Source organism: Euleptes europaea, chromosome 9 (genome assembly GCF_029931775.1).
Source record: "Euleptes europaea isolate rEulEur1 chromosome 9, rEulEur1.hap1, whole genome shotgun sequence".
Classification (NCBI taxonomy): domain Eukaryota; kingdom Metazoa; phylum Chordata; class Lepidosauria; order Squamata; family Sphaerodactylidae; genus Euleptes; species Euleptes europaea.
The window spans coordinates 61,076,128-61,094,607 of record NC_079320.1 but is presented as its reverse complement, the minus strand read 5'-3'; the positions used below and the strand labels follow the sequence as shown (position 1 = coordinate 61,094,607).

Sequence of the window (18,480 nt, the reverse complement as noted above, 5' to 3'; positions counted from 1 at the left end):
GGCTAGAATTCAGGAATTAGTCAGGTGCATGCAATCCCTTAAGATTATTATTATTAATAATAATAATAATAATAATAATAATTTTATTAATTTGTTTTTTTATTTTTTTGCTGCATGAAAGGATTAGGTTGGTTGAAATCAGTGCATCTGCAGCTCCCCCAATATTGTAGCATTCACAGCGCAGAAAAAAACCCACTCCTTAATCATACACGCCTTCCCACGCTGTGCCCTGGCTCCACAGACACACCGTTTAGGTTGCTAATTACAGCCTTGCTATATCAACTTCAGAACCCAATAACAGGGTAAGAGGGTAGACATGAACCTGCCCTCTGCTAAAGCATCATATACCTCACTGACAAGGAATGTATCTTTTCAAGGCATTTCAAACAGTGGGCTGTCTAAAGGCTTGGAAAACAATGCAGTGTATTTTACAGAAGGCAACACAGATGAACATTTCAACACATGCTAACATGATTGTATATTAGCTTCCTTAAAGGGCAGAGCTAAGCGTGCTTATTCGGTTGGACTCAGATTTACGCTGCAATCCTAAGAACGCTTTCCTGAGGGTAAGCTATCAATATGACTTACTTCTGAATAGACCTGCTTAGGGTTGCTTCTTTAGTCTTTGCAAATAAGCATATTCCTGCACTGTCTGTGCCAGAGTCTGTTGCGCTGATTCTGTTGACGAATTCAAGGTGTGCTCTTTCTCCTGTTTTATTCTTTGCGTGGTAATCCTGCCTATTCTGGTTCAGGGGCAATACTTCAATATCCAGCCCACACCTAACAACGCGGGGATGTAATCGTGTTGTCGGGAGGATCAGCCTGCAAAGAAGAGATTTGCACAGAAACTGAAACTGACATGTTTTAAGGCAAAGTGTTCAAAAACCCTTAGTGGGTTTCATTGCTGCCAGGATCAACTCCTGGCACCCCCTTTCTCTCTTCCTCTCACAGCTTTGTGGGAGCTGCTTCTCTGCCATTCCATTCTGTCTGGCTGTGAGGGGATTGTATGTGTGCATTTGGTAAAGGTAAAGGTAGTCCCCGGGTGACGTCACATTCCCAACGTTTCCAAGGCAGACTTTGTTTGCGGGGTGGTTTGCCAGTGCCTTCCCCAGTCATCTCCCCTTTACCCCCAGCAAGCTGGGTCCTCATTTCCCCGACCTCGGAAGGATGAAAGGCTGCGTCAACCTTGAGCCGGCTACCTGAAACCGACTTTTGTCGGGATCGAACTCAGGTCGTGAGCAGAGCTTTTGACTGCAGTACTGCAGCTTAACACTCTGCGCCACGGGGCTCCATGTGCCTTTGAGGGGGTGTAAATATCGCAACCGGGTGGGTGAGGCTCATGCGTCTTTCCCACTCATTGGCATTCTGCTGCATGGGATATCACAACGGTAAAAGAAGTCTCACATGACTATAAGAGATCAAGGCTGTCCCAAGACCCGTGTATGCAGAAGAAAAACTGACCAAAGGCTTTTCCAGAATACTCAGAGTCAGTTTCATTTCCTGTGCAAGACTCCAGTGAATGTTGTAATCCAATGTTTATTTTTGAAATGTTCATAAGCAGAACTTTCAGTTGTTTATTTCTTGTAAGGATCAGGGAGCCTGGGGGAAAGGATTGCCGTTTTAGTGCTGTTATAGGTGCTGCCCGGTAGACAACTCAGACACTCATGAACCCATTGCATGTAGCAGTCAACACAAAACTTGTTCAGACAAATCCTAGTGAGTTTAGTTAGGTCCTTGGTGGGGTCCAGTCCCTCATGTGCCCTCTGGGGTGAAAGTGGGGGCCTCAGGATTGGAGGAAATTGAGTTTTTTCCCTCTTTCTTCGCTGGTGATGATGCCGCTTCTCAGGTTGGGATCCAGAACATCTCCATGATTGGCTTCCACTGTGCTTTATATAAGGGTTGGCATGTCACACATGCAACCAAAGTTGTTTCATCGGCCGTTGTCCCCAACAATAAACCAGAGCAAAGAAATATGTCTGTCCCATCCCAGCTGCTGCTTTGCCCCCAGAGCATGTTCCACCTCCTGTCAACATTGCTGTCTTGTGCTTAGATTGGTATCACTGTGACCTGGTCCCTGGTGATAAATCATCCGGTCCCCCTAGACCAGGGATTGCGAGCTAATTTGTTACAAGGGTTGGATATGACATAAATGTCACTCAGTTGGGCTGGGCCATGCCTCGCCAGCCCAGATTGAGAGTGGGGGGCAGCTGCCTCAGCTGTCGAGCCCACAGCAGGCTCACCAGCCCAGATCGGGACTGGAGGGTGGCTGCCTCAGCTAGCGATCCTGCTGTAGGTTTGTCAGCCCAGATCGGGGATAAGGGATGTAGCTGGCTCATGGGCTGAATAAGATCTTTCAAGTGGCCTGGTCTGGCCTGTGGGCCGTATGTTTGACAGCCCTGCCCTAGACAGTCCCAAAAACTCATATTCTTTCAGGATACATTTGTGATTACTGCAGAGTTTGTACACTTAGCACTAAAAGCAGGGATAAAACCAAGCAGCATAAAGTTGTATCAGTGGTACAGTAATGGTGTGTGATTGTAATGTGTGTGTGAAGAAAATTGCAGCTGAATAATGCACTGCCATTACGTTGAAGAGGTTCAAAAACATAAAATCGCAATTTATTTTAAATTTAATAACCTAGCTTTGCTATGTTTTACAGGCATTGGCAGGTTTCTCGGCAACAAAACAGAACCATATAACCATTTGTTGTTTGAGGGGCAAATGATGTGATTAGATGAGAATGTGTGCTGGGTATTAATTTGAACTTTAAAATCTAGAGCTTGCTTTTTATGTTATCTGAGCTGTGGTACTTTTAAAAGCCAGCTTCCGCAGTGACATCTGGTGGTCGTTGGGAAATTGTGAATGTAGCCCTTGAAATGGCAATAAATAGGGAGTCTTGTGGCAGTTTAAACATGGTTTTAGTCTAACACTTGTCAGGGCCATAATATTCTTGGTTATTTTCACCTGTGATGCTCTAATCCAACTGTCCCTCTAGCATTTTTTTGCCGTGCAAAGTTGCGTATAAGAGTTGCTTTAACCGGTCAGAATTAATGTTGCATCAGAGATTAGCTTTGTCTGAGAACTACCCCATGCTTTTGTATATAGACCATGATTTGAAATTGACAACTAACTTCTTGCAAGGGATCAGAATGATTTTTTTAAAAAACTAAACGAGTTGGATCCTACAGCACTCACTAAGCTGAGTTTCTTTCTTTCTTTCTTTCTTTCTGTCTTTCTGTCTTTCTGTCTTTCTGTCTTTCTGTCTTCCTTCCTTCCTTCCTTCCTTCCTTCCTTCCTTCCTTCCTTCCTTCCTTCCTTCCTTTCTCTTAAATTTTTTAACACACAAGATAACATAAAACATAATTACAATGTAGCAATATTTGCGGAGCCTAGCATTCAAAATTACAATTCCATTATTAACTTCTTTGAATTACATTACTCTTTGTTCTCAACATGTTTTTCCATATTTGATGTTTATTACTTGTTTCTTACATATCTAATACCTAATTTAATTCTGTTCCAAATTTTTAGCTATATAATTTTTTTTTTTAATCCATTTTTCCTGAAGCTGGGCTCCTTTTCACCCAGAATTGTCTCCAGCACTTTTTCCACAGCAGGAAGTATTTTGTTGTCAGAAGAAAACCTTATAGAAGGAAGCCCGTAGAGTCCAACAGTGGGAGTTGTAGAATACAACTAATAATTTTACAGATGTTTCAGAACAATCCTTTATAATGATTAATAATTTTGAGAAAGAGTTGTATTTTCATACTCTGTATATTTGAACCAGGTTTTGCTTGATGGTGGTTACTTACTTGATTTTTGTTCTTTATAATCCACCTTTCTCACTGAAACTCAAGGCAGATTACACATTGTAAGTCAATGCAGTCAATAGAATGGGACACCCAATAAACAATGTAATCAGATTAGGACTGCAGAAAATGAGACCAAGTAAAAATCTGGAACAAAGCTAAAACAAAACATAAGTATTATTATGGCATATTAAGCAATGCAGAAATTACACAATACATAATAGAGACAGTGACAGATAGTACACACTAGACACAGTATTATAGTTCACAGTCCCTTTACCTTTATTATTGCATCTTCCTAACCATTCCATTATAATAATGCCCTGTCACGTTTGTAAAAATGCCCTTGTGGTATGTGATTATTAAGTGCCTATTAATTGCATTGGTCAGGCTACACCTGGAGTATTGTGTGCAGTTCTGGAGGCCTCACTTCAAGAAGGATGTGGACAGAATTGAGCAGGTGCAGAGGAGAGCAATGAGGATGATTAGGGGCCTGGAGACTAAGCCCTATGAGGAAAGATTGAGGGAATTGGGAATGTTTAGTCTGGAGAAGAGATTGAGGGGGGACATGATTGCTCTCTTTTAGTATTTGAAGGGCTGTCACTTAGAGGAGAACAGGGAGCTGTTCCTGGTGGCAACAGAGGATAGGACTCGCAATAATGGTTTTAAATTGTAGGTGGAAAGGTACAGCCTGGATATTAGGATTATCATCATTATTATTATTTTTAGAGTTAGTGTTGTTTGACAATGGAATCGGCTACCTAGAGAGGTGGTGAGCTCCCTCTCACTGGCAGTCTTTAAGCAGAGGCTGGACAAATACTTGTCAGGGATGCTCTAGGCTGATCCTACATTAAGCAGGGAGTTGGACTAGATGGCCTGTATGGCCCCTTCCAACTCTGGTTCTATGATTTTTGTACAATGTATATATAAATGGTGGAAGCTTCATTTGCAATGGACTTTGAACTCAAATAATCTGTGTTCTAAAACTTTAGTAATAGATCTAATACTTGAAACTTGTGTTTGTCTCTTTTCTAGGTACGATAGAAACGGTTGATTTGCTTGATCGGGAAACTACTTCGCATTACTGGCTCACTGTGTATGCAACAGACCGAGGTGTTGTGCCTCTTTCTTCCTTCATTGAAATCTACATAGAAGTAGGAGATGTCAATGACAACGCTCCCCAGACCACTCGGCCGGTTTATTACCCAGAAGTCATGGAAAATTCACCCAAGGATGTGTCAGTCATTCACATACAGGCAGTTGATGCAGACTCTAGCTCTAATGACAAGCTGACCTACAAGATTACTAGTGGAAACCCACAGGGATTCTTTTTCATGAATCCGAAAACTGGTGAGTAAATACCGGATACTTCTTCTACGACTTTTTCACTGATGTATCGGCTCTCCAGTTTTCAAACAGAAAAGAAAAGACAACAGAGGGGTGAGGAAGTGGCTGTTCTGTGCTGTACTTTGTGCACACACAGGCAAGCTGTGGGTGTCAGTGAGGTGGTGGTTGTTGAATAACATGGGACAATTGTCTTGGAACTGTACCACTTCAGAATGTATCTTTAAAATCATATTTAGTGCTCCTCACATTAAAAATCTAATGGCAGGTTGGGAAGTTAAGGTTTGGCTAGAAACTTGTTCCCTAACATGCTAATGTTGCTTGGGCAGGGATTTTTTTTAAGGTGAGGAATGCACCTTCCCATCAGTATTTTCCTGTGGTAGAGTTCTGTGAGTCACATCTTTATCCCACCCCAGGAGCATGTGAACACATGAAGCTGCCTTATACTGAATCACAGCCTTGGTCCATCAAAGTCAGTATTGCTTACTCAGACCGGCAGCGGCTCTCCAGGCTCTCAGATAGAGGATTTCCTCATCACCTACTTGCCTAGTCTCTTTAACTGGAGATGCTGGGGACTGAATCTGGGACCTTCTGCATGCCAAGCAGATGATCTACCACTGAATCATAGAATCATAGAGTTGGAAGTGACCACCAGAGTCATCTAGTCCAACCCTCTGCACAACACAGAAAATTCACAACTGCCCCACACACCCCCAGTGACCCCTACTCCATGCCCAGAAGATGGCCATGATGCCCTCCCTCTCATGATCTGCCTAAGGCCATAGAATCAGCATTGCTGTCAGATGGCCATCTAGCCTCTGCTTTGTGGGGCCACGGCCCCACAAAGTTCTCACTCTGCTCTATTTTGCCCACACAATAACACTATGAATTAGGTTACACTGAGATAGAGTCACTGGCCAAGGTCACCCAATGAGCTTTTGTGACTGAGTTGAGATTTGGGCCTGGGTCTCCCAGGCCCTAGTCCATCACTTTAACCATTACTCATCTCCTACATTTTCCATAACAGCAACCATGTGTGGTAAATCAGGTTGAGAATGAGTTGCAAGGGAGCTTCATAGCTGAGTGGGGATTTGAACCTGGGCTCCCCATGTCCTGGTCCAACACTCTAAACCAGAATTTCCCAAACTTTTTTGAGTCATGGAGCACTTTTCAGGAGAGAAATTTGTGACGGAGCACTAATTTTTACCTAGCACCTATATACTAAACCAAATGACAGTAGTTATTTTTCTTGCCAATCTCTTCACGGAGCACTAGGAGATGTTTCACGGAGTACCAAGTGCTCCTTGGAGCACAGTTTGGGAACCATTACAACAGACTGACTCCAGATCTAGGATTGTGTTATTTAAGTCCACTAAGCCATTGGTCTTCTGTCATGGAGAATACCTAATGGTTTTTCCTTCCCGCATCAGGCCCAGCTGTCCTTCTTGTCATTTTTTTACGTCTGGAAATCAGTTTCAGACCCCATCTGTCTTGGAGGATGGTATTGTGGAAGTAGTTTTGACGATTTCAGATCCAGGTCTTAAAGGATTATGGGGGCAAATTCCATCTTCACTGAGTAAACCTGGGCCATCACATCATTTGTTTTTGTTGGGGTGGAGAGTTTTGAAATTTAAAGTTGGACCCAATCATCTCAGTTGCAGGAGAAACTCAGTAATTTCAGCATGTTAATGTAGTACCATGGATTTCTGTTCCAGCTTGCTCTGCGAGCCTTGAACTGCTACTTCATCAAGAATGGCTGTAATAACTTTCATGTGAAATTTGTATTCGTATGAAGGTTACCTAGAGCCAGAGGGTGCCCATAATGCTGATCTTTCCAATCAGCAACTTGCAGACTTCGCTGGTCTATATCTATTTCAGCAGCATTTATTGTATCATTAATACAGACCTTCATTTTTGTATCCTGGATTTAATCTTGTTGATGGGGATAAAGACCCTGGGGGCAGGGAGAAACTCCAGCTAAGATTAAATGTGCAGCTTTGGTGGTCATCCAATCTTGGTAGTTGCTATCTGCTTGTCTATTCCATCATTTTGATCCTTGAATCCATCTGTCTAAAAGGGCGATTTATACTGTTCATTAGCTTTTCAGACAGTTTCCTTCACCTCTTTGCCCTCCTCCTTTCAAGCAATGAATTAAGGCTAAATATGCTATGAATTTTCAGTCTTAGGTCTCACAATGCATACAGTCTGTTCATTCCTTCGTTGTTGGTGTTTCTATTGCCCCCCTTGACCAGTTCCTCCATGCCTTCCCTTTGAAATCTTGGGTAGGGGGAGGCATCCTGCATATTCCTTTTGATATCGTGTAGCAAGGGGAATGACAGACAGTTTTGAGCCCAAGGTGCCAAACACATGTACCAGTGCCTTTAAGGTACAACTGGGCTCCTGTTTTACTTTGCCGCTACATGCTAACATGGCTACTCATCAATAACATACATATAGATTGACCTCTTTTCATTTCAGACTAAAGTGTACATGTGAAACCCTGTATATTTTTATTTTGTGTGTGAAAGATTGCTCTGTATTGCAGGAGGAATTGGATTCCCTCCCCCCGCCCCAATTTGGATAGGCTTGTTTCCCACTGGCTGTCAGTTTTCATAAATTTTTGTGCATGTCCTTTTTGTCTGGGTGCAGGAGGGAATCCCTTTATTGTGAACAAATTCTACCCTTCTGTCTCCTTAAACTTTGAAGAAGAGAAGCATTCAGCTGTATTTCCCTGTTAGAATAATAGCACCGTGTGAAATTGGAAGACAATGGCTGCGATTTAAGCCTCCCAAATAGTAATGGCTCAGCCATGTGAACCTCTTGAATTCAAGTGGAGAGAAGAAGAGCCTTGTTAATTACCTGGGGACTACAACCACTAAATTGCAACTCTCAAACAAAAATGGGTGGATTGGCTGCCTGCAGAGCTGCCTCTGAATCTGCTTTAAATGCAAATAGGTTAATCTTGCTCTGTTTAAAGGTTACTGGTTTCAAGCTGCATTAGGAGAGTGAGACCTAGACCTAAGGGGTCTAGGGGGAAAAAGAGTTTTGAAATGAAGCCTGTGCCACCTTGCCTTATTTGTGCTAGATAGATAGTGTTCTGGATGACTCTGGTCAGGCCTGATTCAGAAATAGGCATGCACTTAAAAAACCCTAGTTAGCTTTCCTATAGCAGATCATTTCATTCCTGGCCAGAGGTACACCTCAACAACACTTCAGGTTTGTTGTGGGTCTAGTACTGAGATGGCTGATATTTTTGTTAGTTGAGACTTACTATCTGAGTGGTTCATTATGCCTTCGGCATTTACCCATGCACCCAGGCAATCTTGTTTAGCTAATCAAACGTCGTGATCTTTTGTCAAACAGATAACAGCATTGACTGAACAGGTACAAAAATAATGGGTTGCAATCTAGCCAGCGCTTCTCATTTAGAGGACTGTGCAAGTGCAAAGAAGGGATGATATGGCAAGCAATTCCATGCTCTACCTTTACACAAGCCAATCACTTTAATTACCTGGGACATAGGTGCTCCTTCTCTGGTAATTGGAGCAGTTTAGTTCTCAAACTGGGAAAAAGCAGTTGTAAATAGTAACGGCAAATATTACATAGCTTGTGCCCTATAGTACAAGCAGCCACTGCACAGGTACAAAGCTGCCACATCCTGGGGCAGGGAGTTCCACAAATTATTTATTTGTTAGTGTTATTGTTCATGTTATTATTAGTGTTATTGAGGCGATTATGTGGTTTTCCATGTTTATGCTATTGTGATTTTACTGTATTATTATTCGACGGGTTGTTAACCGCTCTGAGCCCAGTCTTTGCCGGGGAGTGAGGGTGGTATACAAATTGAAACAACAGCAGCAGCAACAATAATATGCTCGATCTTCACAGACTTCACCAGGGATCATTGAGGTAATCCGAGCAAAAACTTGCTCGAACAAGGTATGCTTGCCTGGCAAGCTTGTTTGCCACAAAGTTCTTAGATTGCTTAATGGTGATACACCTGGGATATCAGTTAGCATGGTAGTTAATACCTTCCTTCATATGCTTTTTGGTGCTTAGTTCATTCATGTGTATGAATTCTGCTCTCATCTCCAGGATATTTAAGACTGGATTTGTCTTTTTGGCTGAAAAATTAAACGATGCGTCTGCTAGACTGGTGTGCGTAAGTTCTTATATTTGCAGACCTTGAGCTAGCAGTGGCTAGACTTCATTTGCAAACAAAACTAGAGGCATGAGGTCTTTGTGGAAAGATCTGGATACATTTCTGTTAAGGATTTATGAACTTCACATGCACAAAGTAGCATTTTGATAGCTATTAATGTTTTTCATCTGTGCAATTTCAGACATTTAGATGTGAGTATAGTTTCCTGTTTGCTTATGCTCCCTGTTGGTCTGTCGCTTCTTGCAATTGAGAAGCAATTCCCTATTTTGTTTATTGTTTTAGCAGTTATTTTAGCTCAACATTTTACAGGACTGTATTCAGTAGTACTGAAGATATTTTAGATAGAGAATTAAACTATGTTTAAAAGGACAGAGGAATTTCACAGTGAGTTTAGGAGTGTCTATCAAGTTATAGAGAGAGCCAAAGGCAGATAGTCTACCTTACATTTGCTGTCATATTACAACTTTTTTGACCATTTGATCAACTACTGCAGACTATTTGGAGACAGAGCAAAATGAAATAGGAAATGACTGCAGCTGCAAACAGCTTCCAAGGACTTCCGATAACACTGGGAAACTGCTTCATTGAGGAAGTGGAGAACCTGTGACTGCACAATAGCATTTCATAGAGGAAGCTCCCTTGTTTAATTATTTCCCTTACAAATGTTTTTAAGTTGCACACTCGCAGTGCGTTCCTCAGAGGAATGCCTGCGCCAGTCATAGGAGGTTTCAGCCCTGCCAAAACCTAGCATTGTTAAAAATCAGTGCAACCCTTCATAGAGTTGCACGGGTCTCGCCAAAAAAAGGGAGGTGTTCCCAGCCTGAAAGGGCTTTGGAGGCTTTGGAGGCCGCCTAAAGGCAGCTCCTCCCCCAGCCCGGCACCGGAACAACCCAGGAACACCTCCTGGGCTTTGACAGCTGTGGGACGCCGGTGGAAAGCTCCATTGGTGTCCCAGGGCTGCAATGCCACAGCAGTGACCACCGTCCGTGCTTTCCTGCCGGCGTTTGGGCCACTTACACTGGTGTAAGTAACCTGGACGCCGGCGCAGGGGGCCGAACTCCAGCGCCGCACCTTCCTGGCCTCCTAAAGGCTTTCGCCCTTAGAGCTCAGGAATGCGCTGTCATTATCACGGAAAACCTGAATTTTCTATGTATCTGCTATATTTGTTTATTCATCTTTTATTAGGAATGCGTTTTTTGCACCTGCCTACTACAGAATCAGGTACCTCATTTATATAATACATAATAAATATTATTTTCCAGTTGGGTAAAGGATATATAGTTAAATAGATTGTATCCTTTCACTTGTTGGATGTTAGTATACACATAACAAATTTTATGACCTTTATTTGACAGTGATCATAATTGCAGTCCTAAGCAGAGTTACTCTGCTTCAAACCTATTGAAATCAGAGTGTAATTCTTTTTAGGATTGCATGCAAATATCCTAGGGATCTTAAGGCATTTGAGATCTAAGAAAGACTGCTATCATTTTAAATAGTAATGAGAACTAAGCATTTCTCTTATTTGGTGTATATTCACATCAATACAAAATTATGTAAATTTCTTACTAGAAATATATTCAAGGCATCTAGGGCTACACTTGAGAGTCAGCATGGTGTAGTGGTTAAGTTGTCAGACTAGGACCTGGGAAAACCAGGTTCAGATCCCCGCTTGTGCCATGGAAACTTGCTGGGTGGCCTTGGGCCAGTCACACACTTTCACCCTCGACCATGGCAAGTATTTGGACAGGAAATCTCCAAAGAACACCAGGGTCATGATGCAGAGACAGGCAGTGGCAAACCACCTCTGAATGTGTCTTTCCTTGAAAACCCTACTGGGTCGCCATGAGTCAGCTGTGACCTAACGGGGTGGGAAAAGGTCATTACGCTTACATATTTATGTTTGCACAAGGGGGGGGGAAGTATTGCTTTTGTTGGTTGTCTGCATTGTTAGTTCTATATAAAAGCCAAAAGAAAAGACCTAAATGAAGGTTATGCTCTGATTGTTAATGAACCAGTTCAAAGTGGTCGGTGACCTATACTGTAGTATGTGCCACTCTAGCTTTTTTGCTTCTTCTTTTTTTACCTGAGTATTTTTTCAAACGAGGTTCAGCAAAGCATTTTCTACCAACTAGCAGAGTGATCGTTTTTACAGTAGGATGAATTGATGCTTTCCTTAAGTATCTGAAATTTGGATTTAGATTGGAGAAGCTTCAGGGTCACAGTGTGCTTGCTTACTATCAAAGGCGGTACTAAAATGTTTTGTCCAGAATTTAGGAATTTTAGGATGTTTACTTCCCTTCCTGAAAAACATTTGAGGGAGTAATAAGTTAATATTACATTAGGTTCATGTTTACTTGTATCTGTGTATATTACAAAAGATATATTTGGAAATTGTTTGCTTGTAGAATCAAATTTTTGAAAGTGCTCAACAACCGACAGTTGGCCTTGGGTACATTCTCCAGTGTACTCTAATTACCTGAAACCCACAGTCTGACTTGGTAGGTATCAACTCTTATGTGTGAAATGAATTCTCTCCTTCCCTCCCTCCCCAGTAGCTGCCAGTATCCCAATAAACTGGAAGCCCCAACCCAAAATGGAAGTGTGGGATTTCTTTCTTCACACTATAGAGCCAGATGCAACAGGATTAGCAGATTTGCAATGTCAACCAGAACGTACGTCAAAAACTCTGTGACAAGGTGCACAGTCAAGAGAATGGAGGGCTCTAGCATACTGTTAATATTCCTTGAATTGGGAGAGGAGAAGAAGAAGAGTTGGTTTTTATATGCCGACTTTCTCTACCTTTTAAGGAGAATCAAACCGGTTTACAATCGCCTTCCTTTCTTCTCCCTACAGCAGAGACCTTGTGACGTAGGTGGGGCTGAGACAGTTCGAAGAGAACTGTGACTACCCCAAGGTCACCCAGCTGGCTTCATGTGTAGGAGTGGGGAAACCGACCCGGTTCACCAGATTAGAGTCCGTCGCTCATGTGGAAGAGTGGGGAATCAAACACAGTCTTCCAGCTTAGAGTCCACCGCTCTTAGCCACTACACCACACTGGCTCTCACCCCACTAGAAGTCATTTGGCCAAGGGAAGTTGGAATTAATCCATTCTTGTAGAACGAGTGCTGCATTTACTTCTAATTTCTGCCGTTATACATAGTGTGCCAAAATAGGCCAGTAGACAGTCACTATAGGTGGGGTGTGATCTCTCTGTACTGTAGTGCTTTCAGCTGAATGTGCATTTAGATTCAGATTTGTATGTATGTTGCAATTTCATGTTCCACTGGAAACAGCTCCATGTAGACAGACCACATCCACACTCAGATACCATTTAGGCCTACAGTTCTTGATCTCTGTCAATGAAATATGTGTCTGAGGCTGCTTGTGCATGTGGATCTCCTTAGCAGGACTGGCGGAGGAAGCTTGTACAGCATGTTGAGAAAGAAAAATGTCTCTGCTTTGTATGGCTTTTAAAGTTGTTTGGGGGCGGGGCGGGGTTGTTGGCACATCCCTTCCACTTCTACAGTGTAGGTAAGCGTATTTAACTGTGGAGGCAGGTGCCTGCCACTCGCACAGAAAAGGCAAAATCTTATTATTTGCCTGCTGTATTTCAAGTAATTATACTACAGCTTGCAGTCTTTTGTGCACTTACCTGTTGAGTAAGCCCCGTTAATTGCGGTGGGAATTCCTTCCAAGTAAACATGAATATGATCAGGCTGCACCTCTACAAGTAAAATAAAGTTTGTTTGTATAGTGTGAAGAGGAAAGAAAAGCTACCTTTTGACATAGTTTTTTTAAATCTCCTTAGGAGCACTCTATTTTTTCCCCTCACTAACAGACAGGAAGTTCTGTATGGTATCGTTGTTTTTTTTCAAAATCACTGCCCTCCTAAACCATTTGAGATGACTTTTTTTGAAAGAACAGTACAAAAGCCACTAAAGCCAGTGAAAGAAAGCCATCTCAAAAAGCTTTCTCACTTATGTTGTGTGGAAGCATTTTGTTCAAATATTAGCTTCTCCAGGAAAATATAAAAACCACCCCTAGTCAAGTGAACCTGATGTCAAACAACGAAAGCTATCAACACAGGTAAAAATAGCTGTAAAAGTACATTCTGATCTTTATGATTGTGCTTTCCTGCTTCCTATCCCATGTTTACTTTAAACAAAATGGAATGGGGTAATAGAATCATGCATGGAAAAAGATAAGATAAAAGAAGCCCAGCACAATACAGTTCGTGCTGAATTGGTGCAGTCATACCAGTACTATTGTGTATAGCTTTGGAACCAGCACCCAAGTGGAGTAATTTGAGATATAGGATTGAATTCTCTTTGCTTGCATTTAGCATCCTTCCAGTGCCAAAAGTGGGTAATGATTTGATGCCTCTCACAATAAACACACAGGCACTTCCATTTTTCTTTGCTTGGATTACCCAACATTTTGATAATGTGGCCAGATTGCCACATCTCTGCTGCACTGGTGAAATATTACAGCTTGTGGCATTGTACTAGTGCTCCGACACCCGCACAGATACAGCAATGCTTCATTGTGCCAGTGTCAGTTCCTCTCCCCAAAGAAGAGGAGGAGTTGGTTATTATACTCCACTGCTTCTCTGCCTTTAAGGAGTCTCAAAGCAGCTTACAATCTCCTTCCCATCCTCTGCCCGTAACAGATACCTTGTGAGATAGGTGGGGCTGTGATAGTTCAGAGAGAACTGTAACTAGCCCAAGGTTACCCAGAAGGCTTCATGTGTAGGAGTGGGGAAACACACCCGGTTCACCAGATTAGCATCCACCGCTCGTGTGGAGGACTGGGGAATCAAACCCGTATCTCCAGATTAGAGTCCACCTCTCTTAACCACTACACCACGCAGCTGAGCTCAAACCAGGGGTAACAAGCGGGCAAGGGGTGGAAAGGACTTTATGTCCTGACTTGCATTTCTAAAGGATTTATGGCCACCACAGCTAAATCTGTAGAAAATTAGCATACCTGCAACGTGATAGCATTGGCTTGTTTTTAATAACTTGTTTGGTTTTTATACTTAATAGTTATGGGGTCTTTTATTGTATTGTTTTTACTTTTGCCACTTCAAGAAGGACTCCAAAGAGTTGGTATATAAATTCCCCAAATAAATAAATAGCAATAGATGGCTGTAGTAGCTTGCTCTTGACAGACAAATGTCACAGGGGTGCCGCTGTCACTGTAACCCAGGTGCCTGTGATGACTGCTTGTATCATAGTCATGCCTAGAATTAGGGGTGAATTTTTGGTCCTTTGGGTTTTATTGCCCAGAATGTACAGAGCTGCACATGAGACTGTCCGCAGGTATCGATATTAAATTCATAAAATGTGTCTTATCTCGCTGCAGAAATACTACCAAAAAATTCATCATGAAGTAACAAATCACCCACATGTGTATGGAGCAAGAAAAAACCCTTGAAACTATGCCTAATTTTCTAACCATCACTCATAGGTACACCTGCTGTCTCTCATATAATTCAAAGTTCTATACTGAAGCAGTAGTCAAAATGTCACCTGGCATTTTCACTGACAGAGCGAAAAAGTATTAACATTATTTTTAGTAGCTGTTAAAACTATGCTGGCAGGTTAGAATTTTCTTTTAAGGACCACAAAAGATTATGAACAGAAACGTGTGTTCTGTGTTTGAGGCTTAAAAGCTGAATACTTGGACAGTGTTTTAAAACCCAAAAAAAATCCTTTTAGTTTTTTTATGATTGAATTCAGAATGGGTTTTGCTTGTTTGTTGTTTGGTTCTGACATGTTTTGGAAAGCATGTAAGGCGATGTGGACTGTAGGGAGAAAGAATATAGGCTTAAGGAATTTAATGGGTCTTACAGGAGATAATGGGATTTACATGCTCAAAAGTTTGGGATTAGTTGTATATTTAATCCCTTTAAGCCTCGGTGGGCCCATTTGTCTTGATGTATATTGCCTGGTTGCCAGGAAATTTGCAGGTGTTCCTGGAATACTCACCTTGAGTTTTCAGCAAACTCACTGTAGGTGAGTGACACTGCTTTAGTTAAAGTTGATTAAAAGCAGAGATCACAAAGGCATTAATTTCATTTGTTGGTCATTGGACCTAACCTATAAAATAGCAAAGCACAAAAAAAGAGTATTTTGATTACTTTTCCAACTAAGAAAAATTGTTCTCAACATAGGTCTATAAAATACTTTTGATGAAATTGGCTCACAGTAAGTAAATAGCCCCATGGCGCAGACTGGTAAGCAGCAATACTGCAGTCCAAGCTCTGCTCACGACCTGAGTTCGATCCCAGCGAAAGTCGGTTTCAGGTAGCCGGCTCCAGGTTGACTCAGCCTTCCATCCTTCCGAGGTCGGTAAAATGAGTACCCAGCTTGCTGGGGGTAAAGTGTACACGACTGGGGAAGGCAATGGCAAACCACCCTGTAAACATAGTCTGCCCAGGAAACGTTGGGATGTGACATCACCCCATGGATCAGTAATGACCCGGTGCTTGCGCAGGGGACTACCTTTACCTTTAAGTAAATATTAGAGTCATGCTGTTCTAAGCCCATTGACTTCATGGTTTCTTATTGGATCTTGGAGCACCAGTAATTAACAGTGCCAGGAATGCACTACAGTGGTGAAAATGCCCATGTTCCTGTTAAGATCCCATGTTCCACACAGAGCTACCGCTATGTGGCACAACTTCCACATCATGTCTATATGGCAAATCTAATGTGCTGACTGGCTGTGTAGTGCCAGTAGATTTTTAGAAATTTATTTGTTCGCTTGCTATGCTTGGTCTAACTAATTATAAACGTAAAATGGCTAGCTATTTTTCTACTCTGGATGTACCTTTACAATGTAGAGCTTTTCTACTGGCCTGGGTAAATGCCTTTCCATCTAAGATGCTCTCTGGTAGATATTCCCAGATTCCAAGGCACAAACATCTATGGTCTTGCAACTCTAACTCTATTGACACCATTGTTCATATAATTTTAGAATGTCCTCTTTATGAATGTCTGCGGGAAAGATTGCTATCTACTTTATTTAGCTACCAAAAGATTTTTGAATAATAATCTTAAATGTCAGTTTCTTTTGAACGATTCGATTCCTGAAATAACTAAGACGGTGGCCCAATATTTCGCAGAAGTGCTTAAGATTAAAACTGCTTTTAATTAGTATATTTTATAATTTCTTGGTTTATATGGAATTTTATTGTATCCGTCCAATCTATATTATGCTTTAAGTGAATTTTATATGGATTTATGATTATGGCATTGTAATTATGCCAATAAAGGTTTGTGTTTGATTTTTAGAAATTTAAAAAAAAATGAAGAAGTGAAGTTTTCTTCATAGGGTGTAAGACAATATATTTTATAGTTCAAATTAGTGCAAGATGGAAGCCAGCTATAAATGGCTCACAGTGTTCTTCAAGTAACCCGGAAGCCTGACCTCACAGCTGAACTGTCTGACAGACATACTGGCACGTCATAAACGCTGGTTCAAGCCTGTTGGTCTTACTGCTGCTTCCTCTTGCTGCAGAAACTTAACCTAGCATCTTGCACTCAGCTGCCAGAGACATAAGCAGCTCAACATCCCCTAGAGTCTAGACTCAGGCACCTGGTTGTTGACTGATTTGTTAACTTTACTATCAGGAAGAATAGGTGGAAGAAGTAGGAGTGGCCAGTGAGCAGGTAGCGCAAGATCCAGTAAGTCTGATCGAGGGTTTGATTTGCTGGTATGTGATCTTCACCAGGGTGGATAAAAGTCATTTTTAAAAAAAAAGTGATTTATAAAATTTAAATCAAATTTTTAAATAAAATGCTTTTTGAGGAAAACATCTATCTAAAGATAGTTCTATTTAAGATACATTATAGTCCAAAGATGATTCATCTTGAAATAAGAATTAGTTTTTAATTATGTAAAATGATGCTGTATATTCATGCAGTGGTTAAATGTTTTGGTAAATGAATTCCATTCATCCATTCACAATGTTATGCTCTTCCAGAGGTTTCTGTAAGATTATAGCCTGAGGTTTATCATATTATTCTTTTCCTGGAGGAGAAAACCTGTAATGGCAGCAGGCTGTAAAAGTGACCCAGTTTGGGAATATTTTAATTTTAAGTTCCTCTACCTATGTGTAAGGCAGGCATGCATGCAAAATGCAGACACTGCAACAAAGAAATGCAAGGCCTGGTGGCCCGAAGGAAACAACATCATGAGAAGTGATGTTTATGCAGAAAACCATGATTTAAATCTAGTCTTACTGAGTAGTGATTTAAATCATAATCATAAATCATGATTTAAATCACAATTTAAATCAAGTTGATTTAAATAAAATCCACCCTAATCTTCAGAGATATGGGTTTTTTTTAGAAAAATTAAACTCGGGTGTTCTAAATAGAGTATAATACGATCTAGTGTGTTTGTTTTGACTTACTTTTAGTAAGCAGATTTTAGAAGTACCTCGTTTTAATTTTATATTATGTCCCAGTAACTACAAATGTTTAAACTGAATTATTTATGTGGAAATCATTTTTACGGGAGTAATACCTGTAAAAATTAAAGATAATAATCTGCATTTCCCTTATATTGCTTAAAATTAAGAAAAAACTCAAAGGCACTCAAAGGCATTGAGTAATTTGACCACACCTGAAGAACTGTGCAAGATATGCCATGGACTTGTTTATCCGCATACCTTTCCCAGCAGAATTAAACTCACATCTGTGGTGACAGAAACACCTCTTCGCTTGCATTACTTGTTAGTTCCCCGTCAGATTGGTGATGATACCCCTTCCTACATGATAGAGGAGACAAATAAGAATTTTAGCTTCTTCTTTTTAAAAAAAAAAAAAAAATTGACCTGCAAGACAAATCCGGTCAATTCATCACTTGGTTTTTTATTAATGTGTTCCACATGGGGCTGTTTTTGATGTTTGCCCAGAAAGTTCAGCTGGTCCAAAAATGTATCAGCCAAGCTTCTGTCAGGGGTGGGATACGGGGATCTTATGACCCATCTGCTGAAAGATTCGCACTGGCTGCCTGTTTCCCAACACAATGCAGAGTGCTGGTTCTTACCTATAAGACCCCTAAACAGCTTAGGGTCAAGGTACTTGAAGGTTAACTTCCTGCCACACTGTCTAGCCTGCCGGTCCTGCTCTTTGTGTCCCCACTTTCAGA

The 18,480-nt window shown here is 41.3% G+C and overlaps 1 protein-coding gene across 4 annotated transcripts in view; it reads left to right on the top strand.

Annotated features, from left to right (window-relative positions):
- The window catches only part of FAT1 (FAT atypical cadherin 1), a 172,318-nt gene that overhangs the window by 63,394 nt on the left and 90,444 nt on the right, over positions 1-18,480 (top strand). For all 4 annotated transcript variants that reach the window (XR_008933506.1, XM_056855431.1, XM_056855430.1 and 1 more), the window contains exon 3: positions 4,845-5,159. Coding sequence is in view for 3 of the 4 variants with exons in the window: in XM_056855431.1 (XP_056711409.1) it covers positions 4,845-5,159 (315 nt within the window). In the remaining variant the exon portion in view is untranslated. The remainder of the gene's footprint in view (positions 1-4,844; positions 5,160-18,480) is intronic.